Genomic DNA, 22,870 nt, shown 5'->3' with positions numbered 1-22,870 from the left:
TTAGGCCCAAATCTGGTTGGCCTAAACGGGGCCCGTGGGGCCCAGCGGGGGTGGGTTCGGGCACCGGAAAAAAATCCGTTTAGTAAATGGACTGGGTCCGGGCCGCGGGCTAAGACCCGCGGGTTGGATCCGAGTATGGAAAAACCCGACCCGAACCCGACCCGTTGCCATCCCTAGATGCTGCACACACAGCATAGGCTTTGGATTGTAGATCATTCTGTCTCATATGATCCTCTCTCAGCTAGATGTTGGTCTAGCCTACTATGAGGATCCCATATCCAGTAACCCAACCTTAAAAAAGGGCATAAAAATGTCTTGTTTAGGTTGGCGCTATGAACCTTATTATTTTGAAAAAGGGAAGGGGCTTTTTCAGCTGGTGCACTTGAAGAAGCGAGCCCATATCAGAGAAAGCCATTGCGCGCTAGCCCCTTTCTATTAGTAAGGTTGTCAAAAGGCTAAACTTGAGTTCCTTTATGAAAAAACTAAGAAAATAGGGGTAAGTGGGCGCTAACGAGCAAGAAAAGGCCCCTCTGCTCATCATTGATCGAATATAGGGCTATTTCCTCCAGGGTGCTTTTCCCCCTCGTGATTGGGTTTCCGTCCTTGCGTCCTTGTATTCCGATTGTTCTTACCGAGCTAGCAAATCTAAAGTCTTTCCTTCTGTTTGCATGGCATTAATTAAATACTATCTCTATCTTGTGGATGGTTCATTTTGATCGTTACGAACCAAAGAATCAGGCCTAGAAACTCCAAACATGACATGAATGGGTAGTTAAGGCTTTTTATACCTATGTTAGCAATAGATTGGTAACAATATTGAAAAAGTGATATTTGTAAAAGAGATAGGCAGAATCACACTTTTAGCCATATTCCTAGGGTCTTTCTTTTGGACAGACAGCCATTGGTTAGAAGATGTTCGAAAGCGGGGTTTCTGGATACCTTATCCATCGCACCGTCGAAGTCAACTCTTTGGTGAAAATCCTAACATTGAGGTAACCCCGCCAGTTTCTATTCTGAGTCTCTGCTCTTTCCCTATCACTGGCTTTAAGTAGATCATCCTCACACGGGAAGATGAACATTGAAATGGCGGAAGGGTAGCGACGGGTTGTAGATGTTGATTTTGGAGGTCGTGTACTTTAGTTAGAATACTATTGACACAGTTGAAACTTCTACTTTTCTTTGGTCCCAACATGACCAACAGTAGATAACACACAAGTTATGACAACCCTCACACGAGAGCCAAAAAGAAGGCTTCCAGACTAACTCTACTTCTTGCAGCTACTTCCTAATTATAAGATTGAGTCTTTAACTTAATAATCGCTTTAGCTCACGCTCTCCCTCTTGATTATCTTATTAAAGATAATCAAGTAATTACAACAAATTAAAGCTGAAAAACTTAAACACTCTACCATCCTTTAAATTCAATTAACTCAATTTAGGGCTTAGACTAAATTTTGTCAATTTAAAGGTATATTGATGAATGAGTGTGCACACTATTAAATGCAAAAACAAAAATCTTAACAATGAAATTAGTGAGATAGAGAGAATATTTTTCAAATAATTGTTAAGAAATTAGAGTGCCAACCTGGAGATACATTATTTAATAGGAATCCCAATTAAACAACAAAAATTTACACACATGCTTCCTGTTCCTGTCAAGAAATTAGAAAATTGTTACACCAGACATTTTGCAAATTTTAATCTGATTGGAATTAGGGTACAAATTGCCTTGAAAAAAATGAAAAAATAAAATAAAATACTTGTTGAGATGTTGAGTGATCTTGACCATCCAACATTGAAGACTTTATTTATTCTTCTTTGTAAAAAGAGGTTGGGGAGCAAAGAAGCTGGCTTACGAGGAGAGAGTAGTGCATCTGTGCATGCTTGGACATATCCGTGTGTCCTATGACTCTCAAGTCTCAAAGTACTGTTAATAGGATTCGTACCATCCCAGGGAAGTGTCTAGGTTCAACGAACCTAACAATACCACTACTCTCCCTCCCACCTGAATAGCTATTTAACCCACGAGACACACAAAGAAAGAATGACAGTGACAGAGAGAGAAGCGTGCTTTGCTAGCTAGAATTCCTTCTTTTGTCTTTGTCTGTTGCTGCCTCTTCTTTCACACTTGTTTCATCTTCTTCTTCTTCTGCAATCTCTCAGCTAAATGGTATTTTTCTTTTTTCTTCTTTTTCATTCTTTTTCCTTTTACTTGTTTATGTTCTTACTGATCATACACTTGGTTATTGTCCTGATGCATAATATATATATACACTGTAATATTTAGTTGCCTAAGTTTTTGGTTTTTTTTTTTTTTTTCCTTAAAATTTTTTACGAGGGGTAGCCTTATTTTTTTATTTATTAAAGTGGAACAAAGCTTCATTGCAGAAGGGGTTTTTGTTTTTTTGTTTGTTTCCAAATCCAGCAAAGAGATATTATTCTTTCTTTTTTTGATCTTAGATATTATTCTTTCTTTAAAAACTCATGATAAAAGGGTTTCAAGTAATAAAAAAAAAATTCAGGTTCTTACAGAAACTATTTTCTCAATCTAAACAAAACCAATTAAGTAGTTTTTCTTTGTGTTTGTTGTTGTTGTTGGTGATGATGATTATAATGATTTTGCTAATTTCATGGTGGTCTTAATTATATGCATAAATATTATGATTGGCCTACAAATTGGCTCTCGCATACATTTAGTTTCATTACTTTTTGGAGTAACTTTGACAGGTACTAGCGAAGGAAGATATTGGATGAAACCCATTCATGTAGAGCCTAAGAGGAGCGAGCTAACAGTTCCTCTAGCAACCACATTGGCTACTCCTGGTATGTTTGATTCTTCATGGAATTTAAAGAGCGCGATACGAACATTATTTATGTGGGGTCTGATTGAATTGCACTATGGTTTTCTTTTTATATGATATCTTGTAGTGATGGTTGAGAAGGTTGATGAATGTCCCAAAAATGATCATACTGATAAGCTGGCTAAGGATCTTCAAGGAGCTTCTCCCCTAGAGATTGAAAAAGATGATCGTTTTGAAAAAGCCGGAGATGATGCTACTGTAACTTTAAGGTATGTTTATTATGTCCTTTTCTTTGTGAATATGCTTATTAACATGCCTCCAAGTAGTCAATCTTGAGGCTTTCTTCAGTTGATATCGAAGAATTTATTTCTTCTTCCCAATTGTGAAGCCATGTTAGTTTATTCAAGAAAAAAGAGATATAGTATATATACATATAAACAAGTTTGGCATCTGTCCCGTGCATTTAAGTACCGGACATGACACTTGTTCAAAATTAGTCACGTGCCAATCTCCTCTCCCATCAATTGCTGCAGTGCATTGGATGACCTTGCCCTGGAGGTCTACTCTATTGGCATGATGCTTTAATTCGTCTATAAACTTCCATTCTTATTAGTTACTACATGTTAGTTTATTCAAGAAAAAAGAGATATACATTACTGAATGTTAGTTTATTCAAGAATAAAGAGGTATAATACATCCTTTTAAACATTGAAGTGTGTGTATATATATATATATATATATATAAACGTATTTGGCTTATGTATCGTGCATTCGAGTACTGTGCATGATACATATCTGAAATTAGCCACATGTCAGTCTCTTATCCCATCAAGTGCTCTAGCACACTATATGGAAGCCTTGTCAAGAGGTATACTCTGTCTGCATATGATGCATTAATTTATATATAAACTTCCATTCTTGTTAGTTGTTAGTTGCTACATGTTATTTTATTCAATAAAAAAAAGATGAGATACATGGTTTTAAAAATCGGATCAGGGACAGAACCGAATTTGTCTCCAGTTCTTGATTTTTACCAATTTTTGACTGATTTTTCCAGTTATTCACTGAGTTTAGGCTTTTTTTGGGACGGGACTGGTCTTCGATTCTTGGTTCAACCGGTCGGTTTGGTTCGGTTTTTAAAAACTGAGATATAATACATCTTTTTGAATGTAGGAGTGTGTGTGTGTCTATATATATATATATATATATATATATATATATATAAAAACGTGTTTGCCTTCCATCCATACATTTAAGTACTAAACATAACACGTCCAAAATTAGCAACATGTCAATCTCCTATCTCATCAACTGCTCTAGTGCACTAGATGAAAGGTCTATACTGTCAGCATGATACATTAATTCATCTATAAACTTTCCATTCTTATTAGTTACTACTCGTTCATAGTTAACATGTTTGGCGTCTCACCCAAATGTGAATTTGTCAAATATATATATATATATATATATATATATATAAAAAAACGTATTTGGCTTCTGTCCATATATTTGAGTATTGAACATAACACGTCCAAAATTAACAACGTGTCAGTTTTCTGTCACATCAACTACTCTAGTGCACTGGATTGATGGAAGGTCTACTCTATTAGCATGATACATTAATTCATCTGTAAACTTCCATTCTTATTAGTTAGTACTCGTTCATAGTCTGAGGCAACACTACTCTATATATTCAAGGGGTTCAAATGAACCCCTGACTTCAACCCCAAAAAAAAAAAAAAATTATATATATAAATTTTTTTTTGTTAGTTTAATACTTTAATTTATTTTCAAAAATATTTTTGCACACCTGACTTAAATTTTACACATCCTTATTATAAGTATTTCCAACTCTAAGAGTAAAGAGTAGGTGTTTGTGAATTGTAAGTGTCACTCTTTTTTATAAATTTATATTATGTGTGAGTGTGTCTAATATTGATTATGTGCATTACTTTTTGTTATAATGTTATTTGTGTGAATTATGATGTGTGTGGACGTTTGTGTGTATGATATAAATATAATATAAATTTATATAATTTAATAATTAGGAAATAGAGATGGTTTCTTACATATGTGTATATTGTTATCATGTTATAATAACTTTTTGTTATAAAGTTAGTAAAATTTAAGAAAAAAATTGTAAAGTTAATTAGTGTTTGTCCAAGCATTTGATTGGTTAAATAGACACATAATGTATAATTTTATATATAAATAAGTATGGTTGTGTGCGTCAATAATTAATACAAAGCTAATGAGTTTAGTTTAGTCATTTAGTTTAAAATATTTTTATAAAAACAATAACAAATAGATAATAACAACTGCATAAAAATAAAATTGTTAGATAAACTTAACAAAATAAAATACTCATAGGCTCATAGCTACCCACATTGGCAATAGATACTCATAATGAATTATCATATAACAATTCAAAATTTGAAAATTTGTAGAAGAAAATCATAAAACTTCATGTATTATTATTATTTTTTTTTTTTTTTTTTGTCGATAACTCAATATATTCAAGTTTTTTTTATATTAAAATTTTTTAATGACCCTCCAAACAAAATTCCTAAAACCGCAACTGTTCATAGTTAATATGTTTGACATCTCACCCAAATGTGAATTTTTCAATTTCAAATTTAATCAATAAAATATAATGGATAAGGCAATAGGTACTAGATATTAAGTTATAATTATAACTCAAACATACTAAAAAGTAAGACATTATTGGTGGAGAGAAAATTTTCAGTACGGCATTGAATAGTAAGGAATAAAGGGTTCATATCAGCACGAATTTAGAAATTATTAAACATTGTTAATAAGCCAGAACTTTGGACACAAGTATCTGGTGCATATAAACAAAAGCAAAAGAATAGGAAATCGAACAAGCTCGGATTTGCTAAAAAGAGAGAGTCATTACACATTAACTGATAGCTAATATATAAATTTTGTTTTTCATAATGCGTAAGCTACATATTGTTGACCAGCCTGCATGCATCACTTAACTTCTGCTATTGTTGTCCTAACAAGTAACAACAATGCTGCAGAGTACAAAAGTACCAATAGTTTTCAAGAAAATAATGATATTGATGGGATAAAAAGTAAAAGGAAAAATGACACACAATTTTCTTGATATAACGTAATGTTTGTGAATTTTGTCACTATGCCTTTGTCTATTATTCAGTACTTCTAGAATAATTTATGAACTTTTGTCACAATGCCTTTGTCACTAATTTAACATGGAACCTACATCTGGTTGTGCAGTAGAGCTGAGGATGTCACTTTGATTGAAGCATGGTTATTTGATGCTGGGATCACTGGCCTAAAAGAATATCAGTCCTCGGAAACTACAGAAGGCACTCCGGTTATTCCAGTAGACCCTTCACTTGAAGGAAGAGATGGTGGGATTGGCAGATTGTTGAAGTCGAATGCAGTGGCAGATGTGGAAAACCAAGAATACTGGAGCTTCCTTCTAGCCATAAATGTGCTATTTAACAGTATTCCTTTTCATGGATATAATTCATTTGGGTATGAGAAGGAAGGGATGTGGTGGTGGGAGGAAACGGATCAGGCTAAGGAGTGTGGCCTATATAAGGCTATGGAATTGGATCATTTGACGGTCTTTTGAGAATGGCTTCCATTGATCTTCTTGTACAGAACTAGAATCACTGAGCAGCAGTGAGATGCATCCATTTAAGTGCTGCTTTTGCTGCAATGTGCTTGGTAATGATCCTATGTTCTTGTACTTACAATAAGAAGAGTTCCCCTTTACAACTTCAAGTTTGTAACCTTTTGTGATCGTGAATTGCAGACTGTAAACATGGTCCAAAAGTCTATCTGCCCCTTTGTCCTTGTGTTTTCACAAAACTAAATAGTGGAAGGCAAACATAGGGAGCATTAATTAATTGTAGTGGTAGTGATGAATTTACTCATCCTATCGTATCTTAAACAAGAATATGCTTGTTAAAATTAGAAGTTTCATGTACTAGAATATTGTGAGTTTTCTTTTCTTCAATGGTGAGAAAGACTTCCAAGTTTTAATTTTAATGTTTATGATATATATTATTGTATATTGTATGCCTTTTCTTGGCTACGTTTCGTGTGCTTTTTCCAAACTCGAATATAATTTTGCTTTTCCCCTTTTTGATTGAATAAAATTTCCCCTTTTCCCTTTTCAATTGTCAACTATATTAATCCTCAATCTCAATCTTTTGCGAGAGTTAGAAAAATTATATTGAAAATTTTCTGTGCAAATTTTATCCTACAACCCAGCCTCTCATCCATTATTTGATTTGATTGTGAATTAAGATTTGATTGTGAATTAATCTCCAAATTAACGGTGATGAGCCTGGATTTGAAGACACTTAAAATATGGTTTACAAAATAAAAGCGGCATATCACGGGTTTGAGAATATAAATTAGCATTTTCAAAAATTAAAATAAATAAATAAATTGGGAGACCTAGTACACATGGTTCTCACACTACTAAGATCCGTTTAGTAAAACATCTTAAACACATATTTTTAGTTTTTAAACAATATTACACTATTTTCATTCACACTTATTTTAAAAAAATACAAATAATATTACTTAAACTATCCTACCAAACAAACAGATCTAATTTACTACATGGTACTGGAGATCTGATGGGTAAGCAGTCTTACTTCTTTTCATTTTTTTTTTTTTTTTTTAAGGCTAATTTCAAGACTCAATCGACACTTGCCATTACACTAAAACCCGAACTGTTTTTGTGAAGGGGTACGACCTTAAAATAGAAGAACACTGATTATCCCCAAGTCTAAATCAGCACAAATTAAAGGAATGCAGTTGGAAAAGAATTCCACAGAATGGACTAAAAAATGCAGGTAAGCAATAGTTTTGAATGATATATGCACTATGTAAAGCCCATGGAACAGTTTTATATTAAGGAGAAGATTCATATTACAGAATTGCTTGTTTGGATGCCTCGAATTCCCATATGGCAACTTACATGACTGGGACGATTTACTCCTAGTTCCCTGTAGTCTTGATTACCTATGAGCAGCCAAACCAACCCACGCATGCTGTCCACTGAATCAAGCTAGCTCAAACATTCAAATTGCCCTGTACGCTTTCACATCTTCTTCAGTTCCAGCATAATCCCATTTCTTTGGAATCATAACATATAAACTCCTTAGTTGACATATCATATCACTGTTTCTTAAGCTATAAAGCTACTAAAGCTGAAAAGAAGAAAAGAAAAGAAAAGATAAGGAATTAAGCTCTTTAAGACATTTGACAAGAGCTCATACAAATTTTGTATCTTCAGGCTTTCTTCTGCTTGATTGGTGACAGAAAGAGAAATCGAAAGATCCAAGCAGCCAAAGCTGATCCAGCGAAGGGACAAATCCAATAAACATAAAAATGTTCCCAAGTGTTATGTCGATCGTTCACAAATGCCCAGCCAAAGGCGTTGGCTGGATTCATGGAAGGCCCTGTATAACCAGACCCTGCAACAACCAAACCCATTGTAGCCACAGCAATCAACCACACCTTCAAAAGTGGGTTTTTAGGACCCCGGATCACAATAAAAAGGATAGTAAAGTTAATCAGAAAAGTCAACACCCCCTCTGCTATGGCTCCAGTATGCAAGTCCACTCGCAAAAAAGGTCCCTTTAGCCTGGGCTTGTATTGGCTTGGCATCAACTGTAGTATAGCCTTGGCACCACCCACTCCACCAGCCGCCTGAGCCGGAAAGCGAGCGGCCAGGGAGATAAGAGAGGATTCAGGTTTAAGACCTGCTGTGTAGAACGAGAGAGTAGTGGATGGATTGAAGCTAGCACCACCCAAGGCTGCGCCAATTATGCTGAAAGAAAACACAAGAATGGTGGCGATGTTGGTGGTGATGAATAAGCCTGCCAATGGATTGGCTTGAACACCAAGGTATGTAGCTATGATAGTAGTAAGAACTCCCATCAATGGTGTGCTGAACACCCACAAGGATGTCAATAAGGCATCTCCTATTGCCTCCTTCACCACGCCCATCTTTCTTTATCTTTGCTCTCTCTCTCTAGCTTTAACTGCCTTCTATTATCAGCACTTTCTATGCCTATGTATTGTCTGTGTCCTACAAAATAAGAGTTGAAACAAAATAGCTAACTGAGAATTTCAGCATGGCTCAAAAAGAAACTAAAAATAAAAATGGAGATGCTTACAAGCTTGAAACTTTGTTCTATTGGTGGCTAGTAGAGTACCGTAAGCTTATCTTTAAGCCGTTCACTTTGAGGCCTCAAAAGAACTTTCACACATCTCACCTACCCTCCTTCCCATTCTTACTCACTATCTACCCAAAAACTGAAAAAATAAAATAAAAATAAAAAAGTAAAAAACAAAACATGAGTGACAGGCGTGGTACATTTTTTTATTTTTAATGGAAGGAACAAACAACGTGGTGTAAAGGGTGATTTATACTAGTCCATGAGAAAAGTGACGCATTTTGTCGCAAGCCCAAGATAATAAGTATTAAGTACAATTCTATTCAACATCTATTGCTTGGATCTGTGATGCTTGAGCTAAAGTGACAGGAATTGTCATAAATTCTTGTAATCAGTCAATTGGGTGGGTGTATCACATGCCAAAGTCATGATTCCCCTTCAATGCAACTAGTCTCGATGCTAATTTCGCTGCTCCAAGCCCACGCCTTTTGTGGTCCTAACCTAAGCCGTTAACATATTTAAAACATTTAATATGTGCATCTGATTCAAGTAGTTGTAACTAACTAGTCGAGGAGGTGATTTAGTTGGAATCCCACATTCAATATGAAGTCGTAGAATATTTTACAATGAGTAATTTGCTATTGCGTACTTTTACTCACTTTTTTTTCATTAAATAGTGTGTGCAAAATAAGCATTACTCTTCTTCAATTTGAGAAAAAAAAAAAAAAAGATTCACATGTTTAATACTATCAAAAATGGATATTTAGGAGAGAGAGAGAGAGAGAGATGTGGGTTCTTGTGTGGAACTTATGGTACGATCCACACTCCCATTGAGAGGAGGGAAGACTCCTCTAGTATAAGTGAATAATATCTCCTTTCATTAGAGACTTAAAATAGATGAAAAAAAGTGTCAGTGACCCCTAAAGCACTTAAGTAATTTCCCAACTAGTTGAAGTTACAAGTAGGAATGTGCATGGGTCGAGTTGAGGAGTTTTTTCAACCCAACTCATTATAATGAGTTAAAAAAATTCAACCCAACTCAGCCTATCACAGGGGTCCAACCCAACCCATGTAAATCAAGTTAGACATTTTTTTTAATTACTATTATTATTAAATTGAGTATTAGAAGTTTAAAACACTACCACAAATAAGAGCATATATTCAAATAATCCTGAATATAATACCAAATCAACACAAACTATATGAGGAGAACTTAGGGTTTGGGTTTTATTTAGGAAAAGAAGCAAAAAAGTAAATAAAAAAATCGTATAATATATTTTTAAAATTTTAAATATATATTAAATATAGGTGGGTTGGGTCAGGTCAAGTTAGATGAATTTGTGAATCTTATGACCCAAACCCAACCTGACCCACGGTATAAAAAAATAAAAAAAAATAAATAAAAAAAAAAATTCACAACTTAACCCAACCTACCAACCCCTAAAAACCAACCCAACTTACTGAGCTGGGTTAGACCGAGTTGATTAGTTGATATAAGCAAAAAACACAGTGGTCCAATATTTGGTTGGGCTCCCCAGAACAAATGCGACCCTGTGCGGGCTTAATTACATGTAGGCCAGAAGGTACTAATAGCTAATAAGTACTGTAACGTTACTAAAGTAGAGCTGAGCAGGGCAGGGTCGAAGGCTCTGCTCCGTCCATATTGGGCCACATTATTTAATCCCCACTACAATTAATTTGAAAACTTTTTTAAATAAAACCGTTTTTTTTAAGGAGAATAAAAATGTTAACAATAGAAAATAAAAATAAAAATCATCAAAAACTACATTAAAATTTTAGATTTCATATTCACATTGAAAATAACATATATGAGTTGAGAAATGCTATGTTCATCGTACATAACATTTTTATAATATTTTAACAACGAATGTTAAATGAAAAGTTGTTACTGACAATTACTTATTAGCAAAAAAATCATTTTAATGATGGATTTTAATTAAAATAAGTAAAAACTTACCATATAAAGTTTGTTATGAAAATGTTGTAGGCATACCCCTTCTTGAGTTTAAGTTAAGTTTACACAAATGAAAAACAAAATATCTAATATCTCTTTTTTGTTTCCTTTTAGCAAGATATATTTAATTAAAATTTTAAATAAAAATAAAAAATACTAAAATAGTATAAGTGGAATTTCAAAAAAGATTTAAAATTCCTAAATTTTTTGTTGAGTTCCATAAATTTTAAGGCAATTATTATATTTTAAACCTATAACATTCAAAACGTTTTATCAATCAATTTAGTCTTTCTTTTTTCTTTTTTTTCTTTTTTGTAGATATTTATGACATTTATTAGATCCAGAACTGTGTTACAACTGGAAGATAAGGTCTAACTCGTTTATTTTCAAGTTTCAGCATTGATTGGACCTGCGATGAAGGGCACTGGCCACCGGTCCACTTTTAATGTGTATTTGGCAATGCTTTAAAGAGTTAGCTTTTTTTTTTTTAAAGTTTATTTTTAGTATTATTCATAAATCTCATTATATTTTTTAGCACTATTCATAAGTACTACTGTACTATTTCAGTTATTTTTTAGATTTATCTATAGTACTTTCAGCAAAAGTTTTCAATTTCAGCTAAATAAATTATTCTCAAACGGACTCTTAATGAGCTAGAACTTTTCCCTCCATTGATATACTTTGCAATCTGCATATTGGTACAGGTAATAAATTTTTTTTTAATTTAAATTTTAAAAAAAAAAACGTAAATTTTAGTTACAAACTTGATTGTATAGCTAATACTTGAATTTATTTACATTTCAATCCATAAAATTATTTTTTATACATAATTTTAGAGTACAAAAACTTAAAATTTTAAACATGTGATTGATTATATAACTATTAATCTTTGATTTTCTGAAAAGATTGCAAGAATGGAGAATATAAGAAAAAAAAAATGTAATTTAATGGTGGATTTGTTATAATTTATATTCAATAAAAAAGATATTGAATAGAGTCGTAGTAATTGACTACAAACTAATCCATAGCCAAACTTTGTTTGTATATATATAATGAATGTAATAACAAAAAATAAATGTTCAATTATGAGTTATAATACACATTTTTGAAAAGAAAAATAAGCTTGTCTTTAATCATGTGTCTCATTAATGATATGACCTATCTTTGACATGATTCATAATCAATTTCAAATTTTTTACACCAAGATTGTTGTTCAGTTGTTGAATCTTTTGTTGTCTAACATTGTTAAGAAGATAATTAGATGAACTTTATATTAAGTGGCTAATTACTTTGAGATTATAGTACTTCTTTTGCAATGCATTTACTTAATCTTATCTACCCCTCCTTTTCAATTTAGTACTTAGCAAAAGATATAGGATGCTTGGGTGCTATTAATTAAACCAAACTCATTACACCGACATATGTGTCTCATTGTTTAGACTTTAGATTATCTGTGTTGCTGCTGCGTAATATTTTCTAATCAAAGAAAAAAAGGGGAAAGAGAAGAAAAAGTGTATGTCAGGAATAATCAAATAAATATGTTTTGAACACTGGCTTGCATGGTGATGGTGGATTTAACTTGCTTTTTCATAAGGTTTGGAGCCAAAGTCTTCCTTGGCCATTAAGATTTGTTACTCATTATTGATGCACATGACACCGTTTTCTTTGTCCGGCTTTGAATCCAACATTTATTCAAAAGTTGAAAAGAGCATAGGACAACAAATCAATAAAAAAATGTCTGCCGATCTCAGACAAGGTTCATGATAATTTAGGATATTACATTACTCTTTAATATTGGGGCAAAGCTTATACTCTGCTAAAATCCATGATGCTTCTCATGGTCAACTATGTAGGCCAATAAACTCCATATTTCTTCACTTTTGCCCAAAATTTTCAATCCTTTAATAAAAGTTGAGATTAGTATGGTGTCCATGGATTGGTTAGGTATAGGTTGAGGATCAATCTATCACTCGACCTGAGTACGTTAGATGAATGTTGTCGAAATTCATTGCCGATTGATAGAGTAAGTGAAATTATTTGTAAACTTCATTCAAGTGAATGGTCAAGTTAAACAAAATATTTATACAAATTCAATTTCAGCTCTAAATAATAACAAAGACCCAAGAAGAAGAAAATGGGAATCTTCACATAATTACAATAATAAAGAAGAAGACAAATTTCTCCCCATAGAAACCAACCCATTAACCAAAATCAAGCAAACTCATCGAATCTCACAAACCCAAAAACTGAAAGAAATTCGTTTCGCTCTAAAAGCTCAACAAATTTTCATAAAAAAGTGATTGTATCTTTTCATTTAAAAAAATAATAAATAATTAAATTTTAAAAATTATAATAATAATCCAACGCTTTAGATTTTGGCCATTTTGTATCAACAAGATATTATCTAGCATGTAAATTGTTACGATCATAACGTCTCACATGGATTAAGTGTAAACTTGACCATGTATTTATAAGCTCTTGTACATCCTCCCCTTGCAAATTGGTTTTCGAAAGTGAGTTCTACCTATAAGTTCCTAACATTTGGTATCAAAGCTAAATGACCATAGGGGGCAACCTAGAGGCAACTCATTTGGATAAAAATATAGTTTTTCTATTTTAGTTAATCGTTTTTCATTTTCACCAACATCATATTTTTTACTCTAAACCTTATTTCTTTTAAATATTATTTTTTATTTATTTATATTATTTCTCTCACTTTTCAAACAAACACTTCTTCTTTTTTATCACATTTACCAAACCACAAAAAACAATTACAAAAAATGAAATAGGGAATGAACCATTCTCCCAAAAGATAGGGAGTAAATGTAGTTTCAAAATAGGAAAGAACATAGTTGTTAAAACATGAATTGTATTGTGAATCGATTTTTTATTTTTATATATCATGTATCATAAGATGTACAAACACCTAATAAAACTTTTTAAAAAAAATTATACATGTAAAATATATGTTCATTATAAATTCGAAATATATTCAACTAATGACTAATTTAATCATTACTTATGTAATAATATTCAATAAAGATAACTTAATAAATCAAATTAATGTATATTTAGGGGTGGCAATTTGTGTTCACGGGTCGAGTTCATGTCGTGTTGAGCCATGTGTATTCGGCTATATTGGTTGATCTGAGCTTGACCTGTTTAATAAACATGTCAAGAATCTTCAACCTGAACACAACCTGTTTATTAAACAGGTTGACCTGACCTGTCATGTTTAACTCATTTAATTAACAAGTCGTGTAAAGGTTAATACAAATGACTCATTTAATAATCTATTTGATTGATAGGTTATACCTAACCTATATAAATTTTATCAATTCTCATATATCTAAAGCAAAATATAATTACAACTATAAATTAAGTAATAATATCAAAATAACTAATAAATTTATAAGTTAAACGGGTCAGATGGGTTCGCATGCTGAACATGAACTTGACCCGTTTATTAAACAAGTTAGCTGTGTCAACATGAATATGACCCGAGCTCGTTTAGCCTTAACTCATGACCTGTTTAAAAATGGATTAATAGTGTCGAGTTCACGGGTAGTGTCAAATTTTGCCACCCCTATTTATAACATACACATTCAAATTGATTGAATTCAAAAGTAATAAAACATGACATATTAGCCAAAATAATAGTTTTTGTTTTTATCATATTCATTAGCTTGTGTGATCAACTCCATCTAAGTCAATGTTATCATGTTCATCTTGCAAAATTATTTATTCATTGAAATTTTTGACATCATGCATCTACTATCTCTTATTTTTCTTTTATTTTAATAATTTTTCCTTGGTATCATAGATTGTTAGACTTATAAAAATAATAGAAAAATTTTAAAAAATATTTATTTTGTCATTTAATACTTTATTCACAGTATAGAAAAGAAATTTGCAAATAAACAAATGTGAAGTGTCAAATTGTGTAGTTCAAATTTTGTAGGAGAAAAGAAAAAGCACATGGACATATTATTTTATTAGGCTCAAATAAGTAACCCAATAATTTTTGTGTTAAAAACGAGCCTAATAACTAGTTGGACTCAAATAAAAACACAAATTTTAATAATAAAACTCATTTTGACTCATGTTTATGTATCATACATCATGTATAATTTTACAATACGATACGATTTATACAATATGCACTTGTGTATTGTATCATTCATGATCATTTAATACACTTTTATGATACTTGATACTTATCGCGAATCATATAACATTGACAATTATGAGAAATTGATTTTTAATTCTTATTCTAGAATTATTATGATTTTTTTTTTTAGAATATTAAGCATTTTTAACATATATACACGGAGAGAAGATAAAATTTTTAAAGAAACTTATAGCATATCTAAAAAGGTTTTTAGAATTGTTATGAGAAAGAGATAAATTAGCTAATATCAGATTTTTTGAGATTTTCTTTCTTATCATGTTCCCTTCCCTATCCTAGAAAGTTTGCCCCCAATGCTCACAGGTTTGCACCAAAATAACTTTAGCACGTGCGACTTACAAATAATTTTTTTAATTGGTTATGAATTATGATGGTGCTAAAATCTTTTCCCCGTCAAATTCATTTTTTTGGATAAATAAATTTATTAATATTCTGACAAACTAAATAAATTAGTTTTATAAGAGTAAGTAACTAGTATTTTTTGGCATTTTTCTATACATTTAAAATTAAAAAATGTATAAAAATTAAATTATTACATGTTCAGAAAAAAAAATATATGTATATATATATATACATATTATATACAGTTTAATCCAGCGACGTCAGAAAAAGTCAGCATCAATCATTCAAATACAATTTTTCAAACTGTCTCTCACTCCCATTCCCACATCACTAATACCCAGGAACGCGGTTTCGACATGGGGGTTGGAACTTGGAAACAGAGGACACTCGGTTTCTTACTTTGTTTAATAGATACTGTACAACCTGCAACGAGTACAGCTCATACTATGCCCACACACCATTTATTAGTTTTCGCTGCTATATACAAACGAAAGTAGACATTAAATGATAAAACCCCATCAAGAAGAAGATCTAAACACTTCTGAGAATCCTTTTGCTCTTTCTTACCACCGACATTGTAAGAGATAAAAAGCTCTCAAAAGAAAAAGGAAAAAGAAGACAGAGACTGGAGAGAGAGAGAAAGTAGGAGCTTTACGTAAAGAAAGAAATAAAGAAAGAAAGATTTGGTTATCTCTTTGTTGAAGTTTTCTCATCCTAGTGCATTTCAGTCCCATTTCTTCATTCTTATCAAGAACCCCATTTGGTTTTAGAGAGAGTGAGAGATGGGAGAGTGTAAGAGTTTTTGTTCGCTGATATTGGTGTTCTTGCTAGTGGCCTGTGCAAGTGGTGAAGACCCTTACAGGTTCTTTAACTGGAATGTCACCTATGGTGATATCTACCCTCTTGGAGTGAAACAACAGGTACCTTCCTTTACTCATTTCTATTCTCTCAAAGAGTTTGAAATGGTTACTGAAGTATGTGTTTTTGATAACGTGACAGGGCATATTGATTAATGGGCAATTTCCAGGGCCTCAAATTGACTCTGTCACCAATGATAACTTGATTATTAGTGTCTTCAATAGCTTGGACGAGCCATTTCTTCTCTCTTGGTTAGTGCCTTTTCTTTTCTTTTTTCCCTCCACTTTCTTGTGTGTGTGTCTGTATTATTGTGGATTTGTTCTTTGTGCTAAATTTAAATTTCTTGTCTTTTTCTTTTTTATAGCATTAGTATTTTCCTGTCCATTATCTGCGAACCCATTTTACGGATACATTCAGCAATCTCCTAGCTTGCTTATCTGAAGTGCAAAACCAATGTCATTTAAGTACATGAGGCTTACCCTGATAGATCTACTGTTATAATATTTTCTAAATTCCATGAGGCTTATTATATATCTCCCAAGTGAGATCCATGTAAATCTATTGTGGGATCCACGTGTATTTGTGCAATTTTAACAATATATTCTAGAACATATAGTCATTGTTGATGGATTTAATTTTTAAAACACTTGATTACTGTATATTGGAGGAGGTAAATGGTAGGTCTTGTCCGTTTCTGTTGAATTGCAGGCATAAAATAAGCCTGAAGATTTTTCTTACTACAGGGCATATAGAAATAGGTTTAGGCCTGGTCTATGATGTTTATTGCAAAAATTAACATCAGAAGCCCACTTTGTCTATCTGCTTCAGATTTAATTTAATAGCCTTTGTTAAAACAAGGCCTACAAGATTATGCATATATTGTTGTTTATGCATTGTAAAAGAATTAAATCTCAGATTAATCATCTTAAAAGAATCATGATTGGGTAAATAGGCCACTTAAGGGACTTGATTCTTGTTTAGGAATGGTATACAGCAGAGAAGGAACTCTTGGCAGGATGGAGTCTATGGTACAAACTGCCCCATCCCACCTGGGAAGAACTTCACTTATGTTCTCCAAGTCAAGGATCAGATTGGTAGCTATTTCTACTTCCCTTCCCTTGGCATACACAAGGCTGCAGGAGGGTATGGTGGATTTCAAATTGCTAGCCGCTCAGTCATTCCTGTACCTTTCCCACCTCCTGCAGGAGATTATACCATATTGGCTGGCGATTGGTACAAGCAAAATCACACTGTAAGTTAGTTTGATTAGAATAAATCGTAAGTACCTTATTATGCAATGCGTATTAATCTTGCAAAAATTTAAAGATAGGATGGCTAATAGTGATTGATAAATACCTGGGCGAATATGAAGCATGTTATATGTGTTTATTCATAAGTCTATATTGAGTTCTAACTAATCCCTTCATTTTACTTACCAAAAAAATTTATAAGCTTATATTGAATGTTGCAGGATTTGAAAGCAATTTTAGACGGTGGGAGTGATCTTCCCTTCCCTGATGGGCTTCTTATCAATGGTCGTGGTTCAAATGGGTACACATTCAATGTTGATCAAGGTAATTTATTGTGATAAGCAGGAATGCTGGAAATTATTATGCACATGGCTATGGTATTTATAGAATTTTTATCCAACTTGTTGGCCAGGTAAAACTTACAGGTTCCGGATATCAAATGTGGGGCTTACAACCTCGATTAATTTCAGAATCCAGGGGCACAAAATGTTATTGGTAGAGGTGGAAGGAACCCACTCGCTCCAAAACACTTATGATTCCCTTGACATCCATTTGGGTCAATCCTACTCTGTATTAGTTACAGCTGATCAACCAGCACAAGAATACTACATTGTTGTGTCAACGCGTTTTACTTCCCAAGTGCTCACAACAACCTCCATTCTTCATTACAGTAACTCTGCAGGGAGTGTTTCTGGCCCTCCCCCTGGTGGGCCAACAACTCAGATTGATTGGTCTCTTGAACAAGCCCGATCTGTCAGGTACCTACCTTTACTATTGTATTCTATCTGGGAGCTGATTGTATATGTGCTAGTGCTGTATAGGATGAAAAATTGAGCCATCACTTTTTATGTTATAAATCACTGAACTGGTGTTAATTCATTGAAATATTGGAACTGATCTTATGCATGTTCCAAATAGACGATCTATGTAAATCAACAAACTGATCTGTTTCAACTTATAGCTCAAAGGGTACACCCCTAGTCAAATGGCATGGTATTGATGTGGTTTTGTTGGTCAATTACATGCTATATTATTTCCTGAACTTTCGGTAATAGCTAGATGGTAGCTTACTTATTTTATGTCATGTATTATACCAGACGGAATCTCACAGCAAGTGGGCCACGACCTAATCCTCAAGGTTCTTACCATTATGGAATGATCAACACCACACGCACAATAAGACTCGCAAACTCTGCTCCAATTATCAATGGCAAGCAGAGATATGCTGTCAATGGTGTCTCTTTCATCCCAGCTGATACGCCACTTAAGCTTGCTGACTACTTCAAGATCTCAGGGATATTTTCCCTTGGAAGCGTTTCAGACGGTCCCACTGGTGGAGGTGGTTATCTCCAGACTTCTGTCATGGCTGCTGATTTCAGAGGTTATGTTGAAATTGTATTTGAGAATGCTGAAGACACTGTGCAATCATGGCACATAGATGGCCATAGCTTTTTTGTTGTGGGGTAAGTTTATCTTGCTCAGTTTTTACACTAAATTCCCTCTCTCTCTCTCTCACACAAACACACACGCATCCATTATATGAGATGTTAAAAGTATGCAAGTTGCAAAGTGCAAACTTAGATGTGGATTTTTCTATTTCCTATTATTTCTGCTAGTACAACAGCAATATTGTAGATTTCTGAAGATATGATCAATTTGAGATGTGCAGGATGGATGGAGGGCAGTGGTCATCTGCAAACCGACTGAGTTACAATTTAAGAGACACAATTTCTCGTAGCACTGTTCAGGTAGGTTTGCCATTTTCAGGAAAATTGCTACTGAGTTCATTTGGTTTATGGCTTCCTCTCAAAATGAAATTTCTCTTCTGTTCCTTTTACTTGCATTTTAGTAATTGATTTGCTCTGGGAATCTAACATATGAGACTCAAATATATATCATCTCATAGCAATAGAAAGTATGTAATTAAGAAATTCCATTTCTATGTTTGTTCATATCACAGGTGTATCCCAACTCATGGACTGCAATTTACATGCCTTTGGACAATGTGGGAATGTGGAATGTAAGGTCTGAGAACTGGGCTCGCCAGTATTTAGGCCAGCAATTCTATCTCCGTGTCTATTCCCCAGCAAATTCATGGAGAGATGAATATCCGATTCCAACGAATGCTCTTCTATGTGGACGGGCACTAGGCCATAGTACACGCCCTCAGTAAACTGGCGTAATTGTATTGTTGAAGAACTGTCATGAGTGTTTGCCAATGTATTGGATGTGAACTAGGAGAGGATATCCCTGCTGAAGATGTAGTTAGGGCTTGACTCGAGCCCTTTTCACCGGTGTTATTCTTTTGCGTTAGTTTGTTTCTTAGATGTGTTATCCAAATTAAAGTCATCAGAGTTAATATGTATGTAATTTTTTTCTTTTCCCTTTTTTTTTATTATTATTATTATTTTTTTTGGGGGGTGGGGAGTTGATTTAGCACAAGTGTACTCCTTTAACTCGCTCTTTTTCCAATTACCATTTTGTATGATGCTGGCGAATATAGCTTAATATGATTTTTTCAGTCTACTGCTGGAGTGCTCCATTCTTTTAAATTGGCAAGTCAAACCCTGTTGTATTGTGCTGGATCATGGATACGTGGGTTGTACGTGAATGAGCATGATTACAGCAAAAAAAAAAAAAAAAAAAAAAAAAAACTTCAATTTGGGTATTCAGAGCATTCATAATTGGATTTTTTTTTCCCTGTTATTCATATATATATATATATATATATATATAAAAGAAAGATGGGTTTAAGTTACACTACGAAGTTACACAAAGTGTAATTTTTGTATATATATGGTCCATAAATACAGTACTGCATTTTTCTTTGTGGGTTACTGTTTAGTGTAAATGGATTTGTGTTAAAAGCAAGTTGTCATGTTTTAACATGATTAATAAATGGATTGAGTCTATGTTGATTTGCTTAATCCGCAATTAACTCAAAATGATTCGATTTATATAAATAAATGATATTTTAATCTAACATAAAATCAAATCATCAATATAATTGACTAATTAAAGAATTTCAATGGTTAGTTCATTGCAACTCTAAAGTCCTTAACCTTTTTGCCCTAAATAAAGAAAGAAAAAAAAAAAAATCTTTTTGCTTTATTTTTCTTAAATTGTCCTCTAAAATAGTTTAAATGGATTGTGTTGTGTCAACCCACTTAATAAATAGGTTGGGTTAGGATTGTGTGATTTTGACACGATTATTAAATGAATCTAAGTTAGGGTTGAGTTATGTATTCTAATACCCTTGCATCAATATTACACAAACATCACTTATCAATATGAATTGCCACCATTTGTCCGTAAAGAATAAAAATCTCATGTCTTACTTTTTATGTTTTATTTTATACTTTATTGATTGTGATATTATTATTATTTGTTTGTTTGTTTGTTTATTATTATTACTAGTCGCTAACCCGTGCGATGCACGGGATAATTTTTATAATAATTGGCTCAAAGCATATTATGGCTCAAAGCATATTATAATTTTTTTTTAACCCATAATAGTACAGAATGTTAAAGCAAGAGCAAAATGGGGGAAAATATAAGGAAAATACAAATTGACTAAAAAAGGGATGAGAATCTTAACAAATTTAAGTTAAGAATAAGCAGTTGCCAATGTAAATCCTTCAATTTAAGAACTTTCATGGCCTTACAATTAATGCCCAAAAACCAAGTCTTGTCTGGTTGAAAATAGCTATGGAATAAAATAAAAAAAAATTTAAAAAGGGGGCTCTCTCCTTTTCTTCTAACCTCAAGTGTCAAGCAAGGATCATAGGATGGATTATGGGCAATAATAAAAGTCCACAACACAAATTTGGGTAAAAGAAACCACCTACAACATTTAACATTCTGTGAGGCAAAAGATATGACAATCCAACTACAAATTTGAGTTAAAAAATTAATTGCAAGTAATATAGAAAAGCATGATTCCAATCCAAAATTTGGATTCTAAAACAGTAATAGGTTCAGGAACAAAATATGATCAAACTCAAATTTTCAACAAAGATGAAAAAATTGATGTGTAACCCCAAAGTCTTAGGGCATAAAGTTCAACTTAAGCAATCTATAAATTAAACTCTAGGAGTTTAAACTTTCTTTTTCAGTTTTAGATGTCTTTGTGATTCTCATTATTAAAAAAAAAGCTTTAAATGTAAATAATCACCCTTTCATCAACATGTTTAATATAAACACAGGCTAGGGAAAAAAACCATAACCAAAAAAGAAAAAAAACATAGTACTAAATTTCTAAACTTTGTTTTATCAACATAGTACAACTTTTTCATTAAAAAAATTAAATTAAAAAAAAAAAAAACATAGTACAACTTAAAATGATGAACCATAGAACAATGAAGAACTTTGTTCTGTTTTTTTTTAATAGTAGAAAAAGGAACAAAACGGAATAGTAGAAGAATTAAAACCTTCTAGGTTGTGTTCCTTGCAATCCTCTAAAACCAAAGGAAACCCATCAAACAAAAAAAAAAACATGAAAAATAATCAAGCAATAGGGAACCAAAGGAAATAAAAGAAAAATCCATATGGAAAAAAGAGAGGAAAAAATAGGGATGTACAGAGATTCAATGGTGGAGTTTACAAACAAATAGAGAGACAAACGGATATAATTTAGGAAAAAAAATTTGAAAAGAATTGGGAGAATTACCTGACATGAGAAACCAATCAAAATCTCATCCTGATTATATTTTTGCTGAATAAAACTTTGGATGCTGTACTTATTTTGCTAAATCTTGTCTTTGCCATTGCAAGGTGAAAACAACACAACTTTCTTATATCCTTTATGCAACATAAATTTCAATGAGGTTGATGGCATGCTAAGCATGGTTGTAGCTCTGTACCTGCAATTACATATATGTACTTACATATTTGTATTGTAAGAGTTCCAATTAAAACAAATTAGAGATAATTAATAACTTCCCTAATATGAAAAATATTCATCAAGAGCATTTACAAATATAATAAGTCTAGAGGATAATTCAGTGATATAACAATAAGGGAAGTGGCAAAATAAATAAAATCTAAATGCATCTTATAGGGAGTAACAATTAGCATAGCTGCTCCTGGCTGCTCCTTTTGGAATTTAGATCAAACATATCTTTGCAGCTCTCCATACCATTTTAAATCACAATCATATCATTGAAAAAACTATAACACTATAAGAAGAAACTATACAATGTATAAAAGGAATTGAAATGGAACAGAGCTGATATTGTACAAATTACAACAGAAATTGCTATGAT

General features: G+C 32.7%; 3 protein-coding genes across 4 annotated transcripts; 2 read left to right on the top strand and 1 right to left on the bottom strand.

Moving 5' to 3' along the window:
* Positions 1–1,898: 1,898 nt before the first annotated feature.
* On the top strand, positions 1,899–6,845 carry LOC115973547 (5'-adenylylsulfate reductase 1, chloroplastic-like). 2 transcript variants are annotated; one of them, XM_031093814.1, is made up of 4 exons: positions 1,899–2,170; positions 2,728–2,823; positions 2,929–3,070; positions 6,066–6,845. In XM_031093814.1, exons 2-4 carry the CDS (start codon positions 2,751–2,753, stop codon positions 6,424–6,426), a joined length of 576 nt encoding a protein of 191 aa, XP_030949674.1. In that variant the 5' UTR covers positions 1,899–2,170; positions 2,728–2,750; the 3' UTR covers positions 6,427–6,845. The 2 variants fall into 2 exon arrangements, with proteins under 2 accessions (XP_030949674.1, XP_030949673.1); XM_031093813.1 differs by having other exon boundaries at positions 2,015–2,170; positions 6,063–6,845.
* Positions 6,846–7,671: 826 nt separating this feature from the next.
* LOC115973546 (aquaporin SIP1-1-like) lies at positions 7,672–9,201 on the bottom strand. Its single transcript, XM_031093812.1, has 2 exons — positions 8,993–9,201; positions 7,672–8,904 (listed from the first exon to the last, which is right to left on the bottom strand). The coding sequence occupies exon 2, from the start codon at positions 8,820–8,822 to the stop codon at positions 8,103–8,105; it is 720 nt and encodes a 239-aa protein (XP_030949672.1). The 5' UTR covers positions 8,823–8,904; positions 8,993–9,201; the 3' UTR covers positions 7,672–8,102.
* Positions 9,202–15,883: 6,682 nt separating this feature from the next.
* Positions 15,884–20,132, top strand: LOC115973549 (L-ascorbate oxidase homolog). Its single transcript, XM_031093816.1, has 8 exons — positions 15,884–16,418; positions 16,498–16,607; positions 17,338–17,608; positions 17,828–17,930; positions 18,019–18,364; positions 18,704–19,069; positions 19,276–19,354; positions 19,567–20,132. Exons 1-8 carry the CDS (start codon positions 16,281–16,283, stop codon positions 19,777–19,779), a joined length of 1,626 nt encoding a protein of 541 aa, XP_030949676.1. The 5' UTR covers positions 15,884–16,280; the 3' UTR covers positions 19,780–20,132.
* The last annotated feature ends 2,738 nt before the right edge of the window (positions 20,133–22,870 follow it).

Source organism: Quercus lobata, unplaced genomic scaffold (assembly GCF_001633185.2).
Source record: "Quercus lobata isolate SW786 unplaced genomic scaffold, ValleyOak3.0 Primary Assembly Scq3eQI_2020, whole genome shotgun sequence".
Taxonomy (NCBI): Eukaryota; Viridiplantae; Streptophyta; class Magnoliopsida; order Fagales; family Fagaceae; genus Quercus; species Quercus lobata.
Note: the sequence above shows the minus strand (reverse complement) of the source record. Positions and strands in the feature narration are given on the sequence as shown.

Bases quoted from the DNA above. Each gene is read 5' to 3' on its own strand.
- LOC115973546 (XM_031093812.1), bottom strand. From the start codon at position 8,822: ATGGGCGTGGTGAAGGAGGCAATAGGAGATGCCTTATTGACATCCTTG.
- LOC115973547 (XM_031093813.1), top strand. From the start codon at position 2,751: ATGAAACCCATTCATGTAGAGCCTAAGAGGAGCGAGCTAACAGTTCCT. The intron at 2,824-2,928 runs GTATGTTTGATT...GATATCTTGTAG, and splicing joins AACCACATTGGCTACTCCTG to TGATGGTTGAGAAGGTTGAT. The intron at 3,071-6,062 runs GTATGTTTATTA...CTGGTTGTGCAG, and splicing joins GATGCTACTGTAACTTTAAG to TAGAGCTGAGGATGTCACTT.
- LOC115973549 (XM_031093816.1), top strand. From the start codon at position 16,281: ATGGGAGAGTGTAAGAGTTTTTGTTCGCTGATATTGGTGTTCTTGCTA. The intron at 17,609-17,827 runs GTAAGTTAGTTT...TGAATGTTGCAG, and splicing joins GGTACAAGCAAAATCACACT to GATTTGAAAGCAATTTTAGA. The intron at 18,365-18,703 runs GTACCTACCTTT...GTATTATACCAG, and splicing joins GAACAAGCCCGATCTGTCAG to ACGGAATCTCACAGCAAGTG.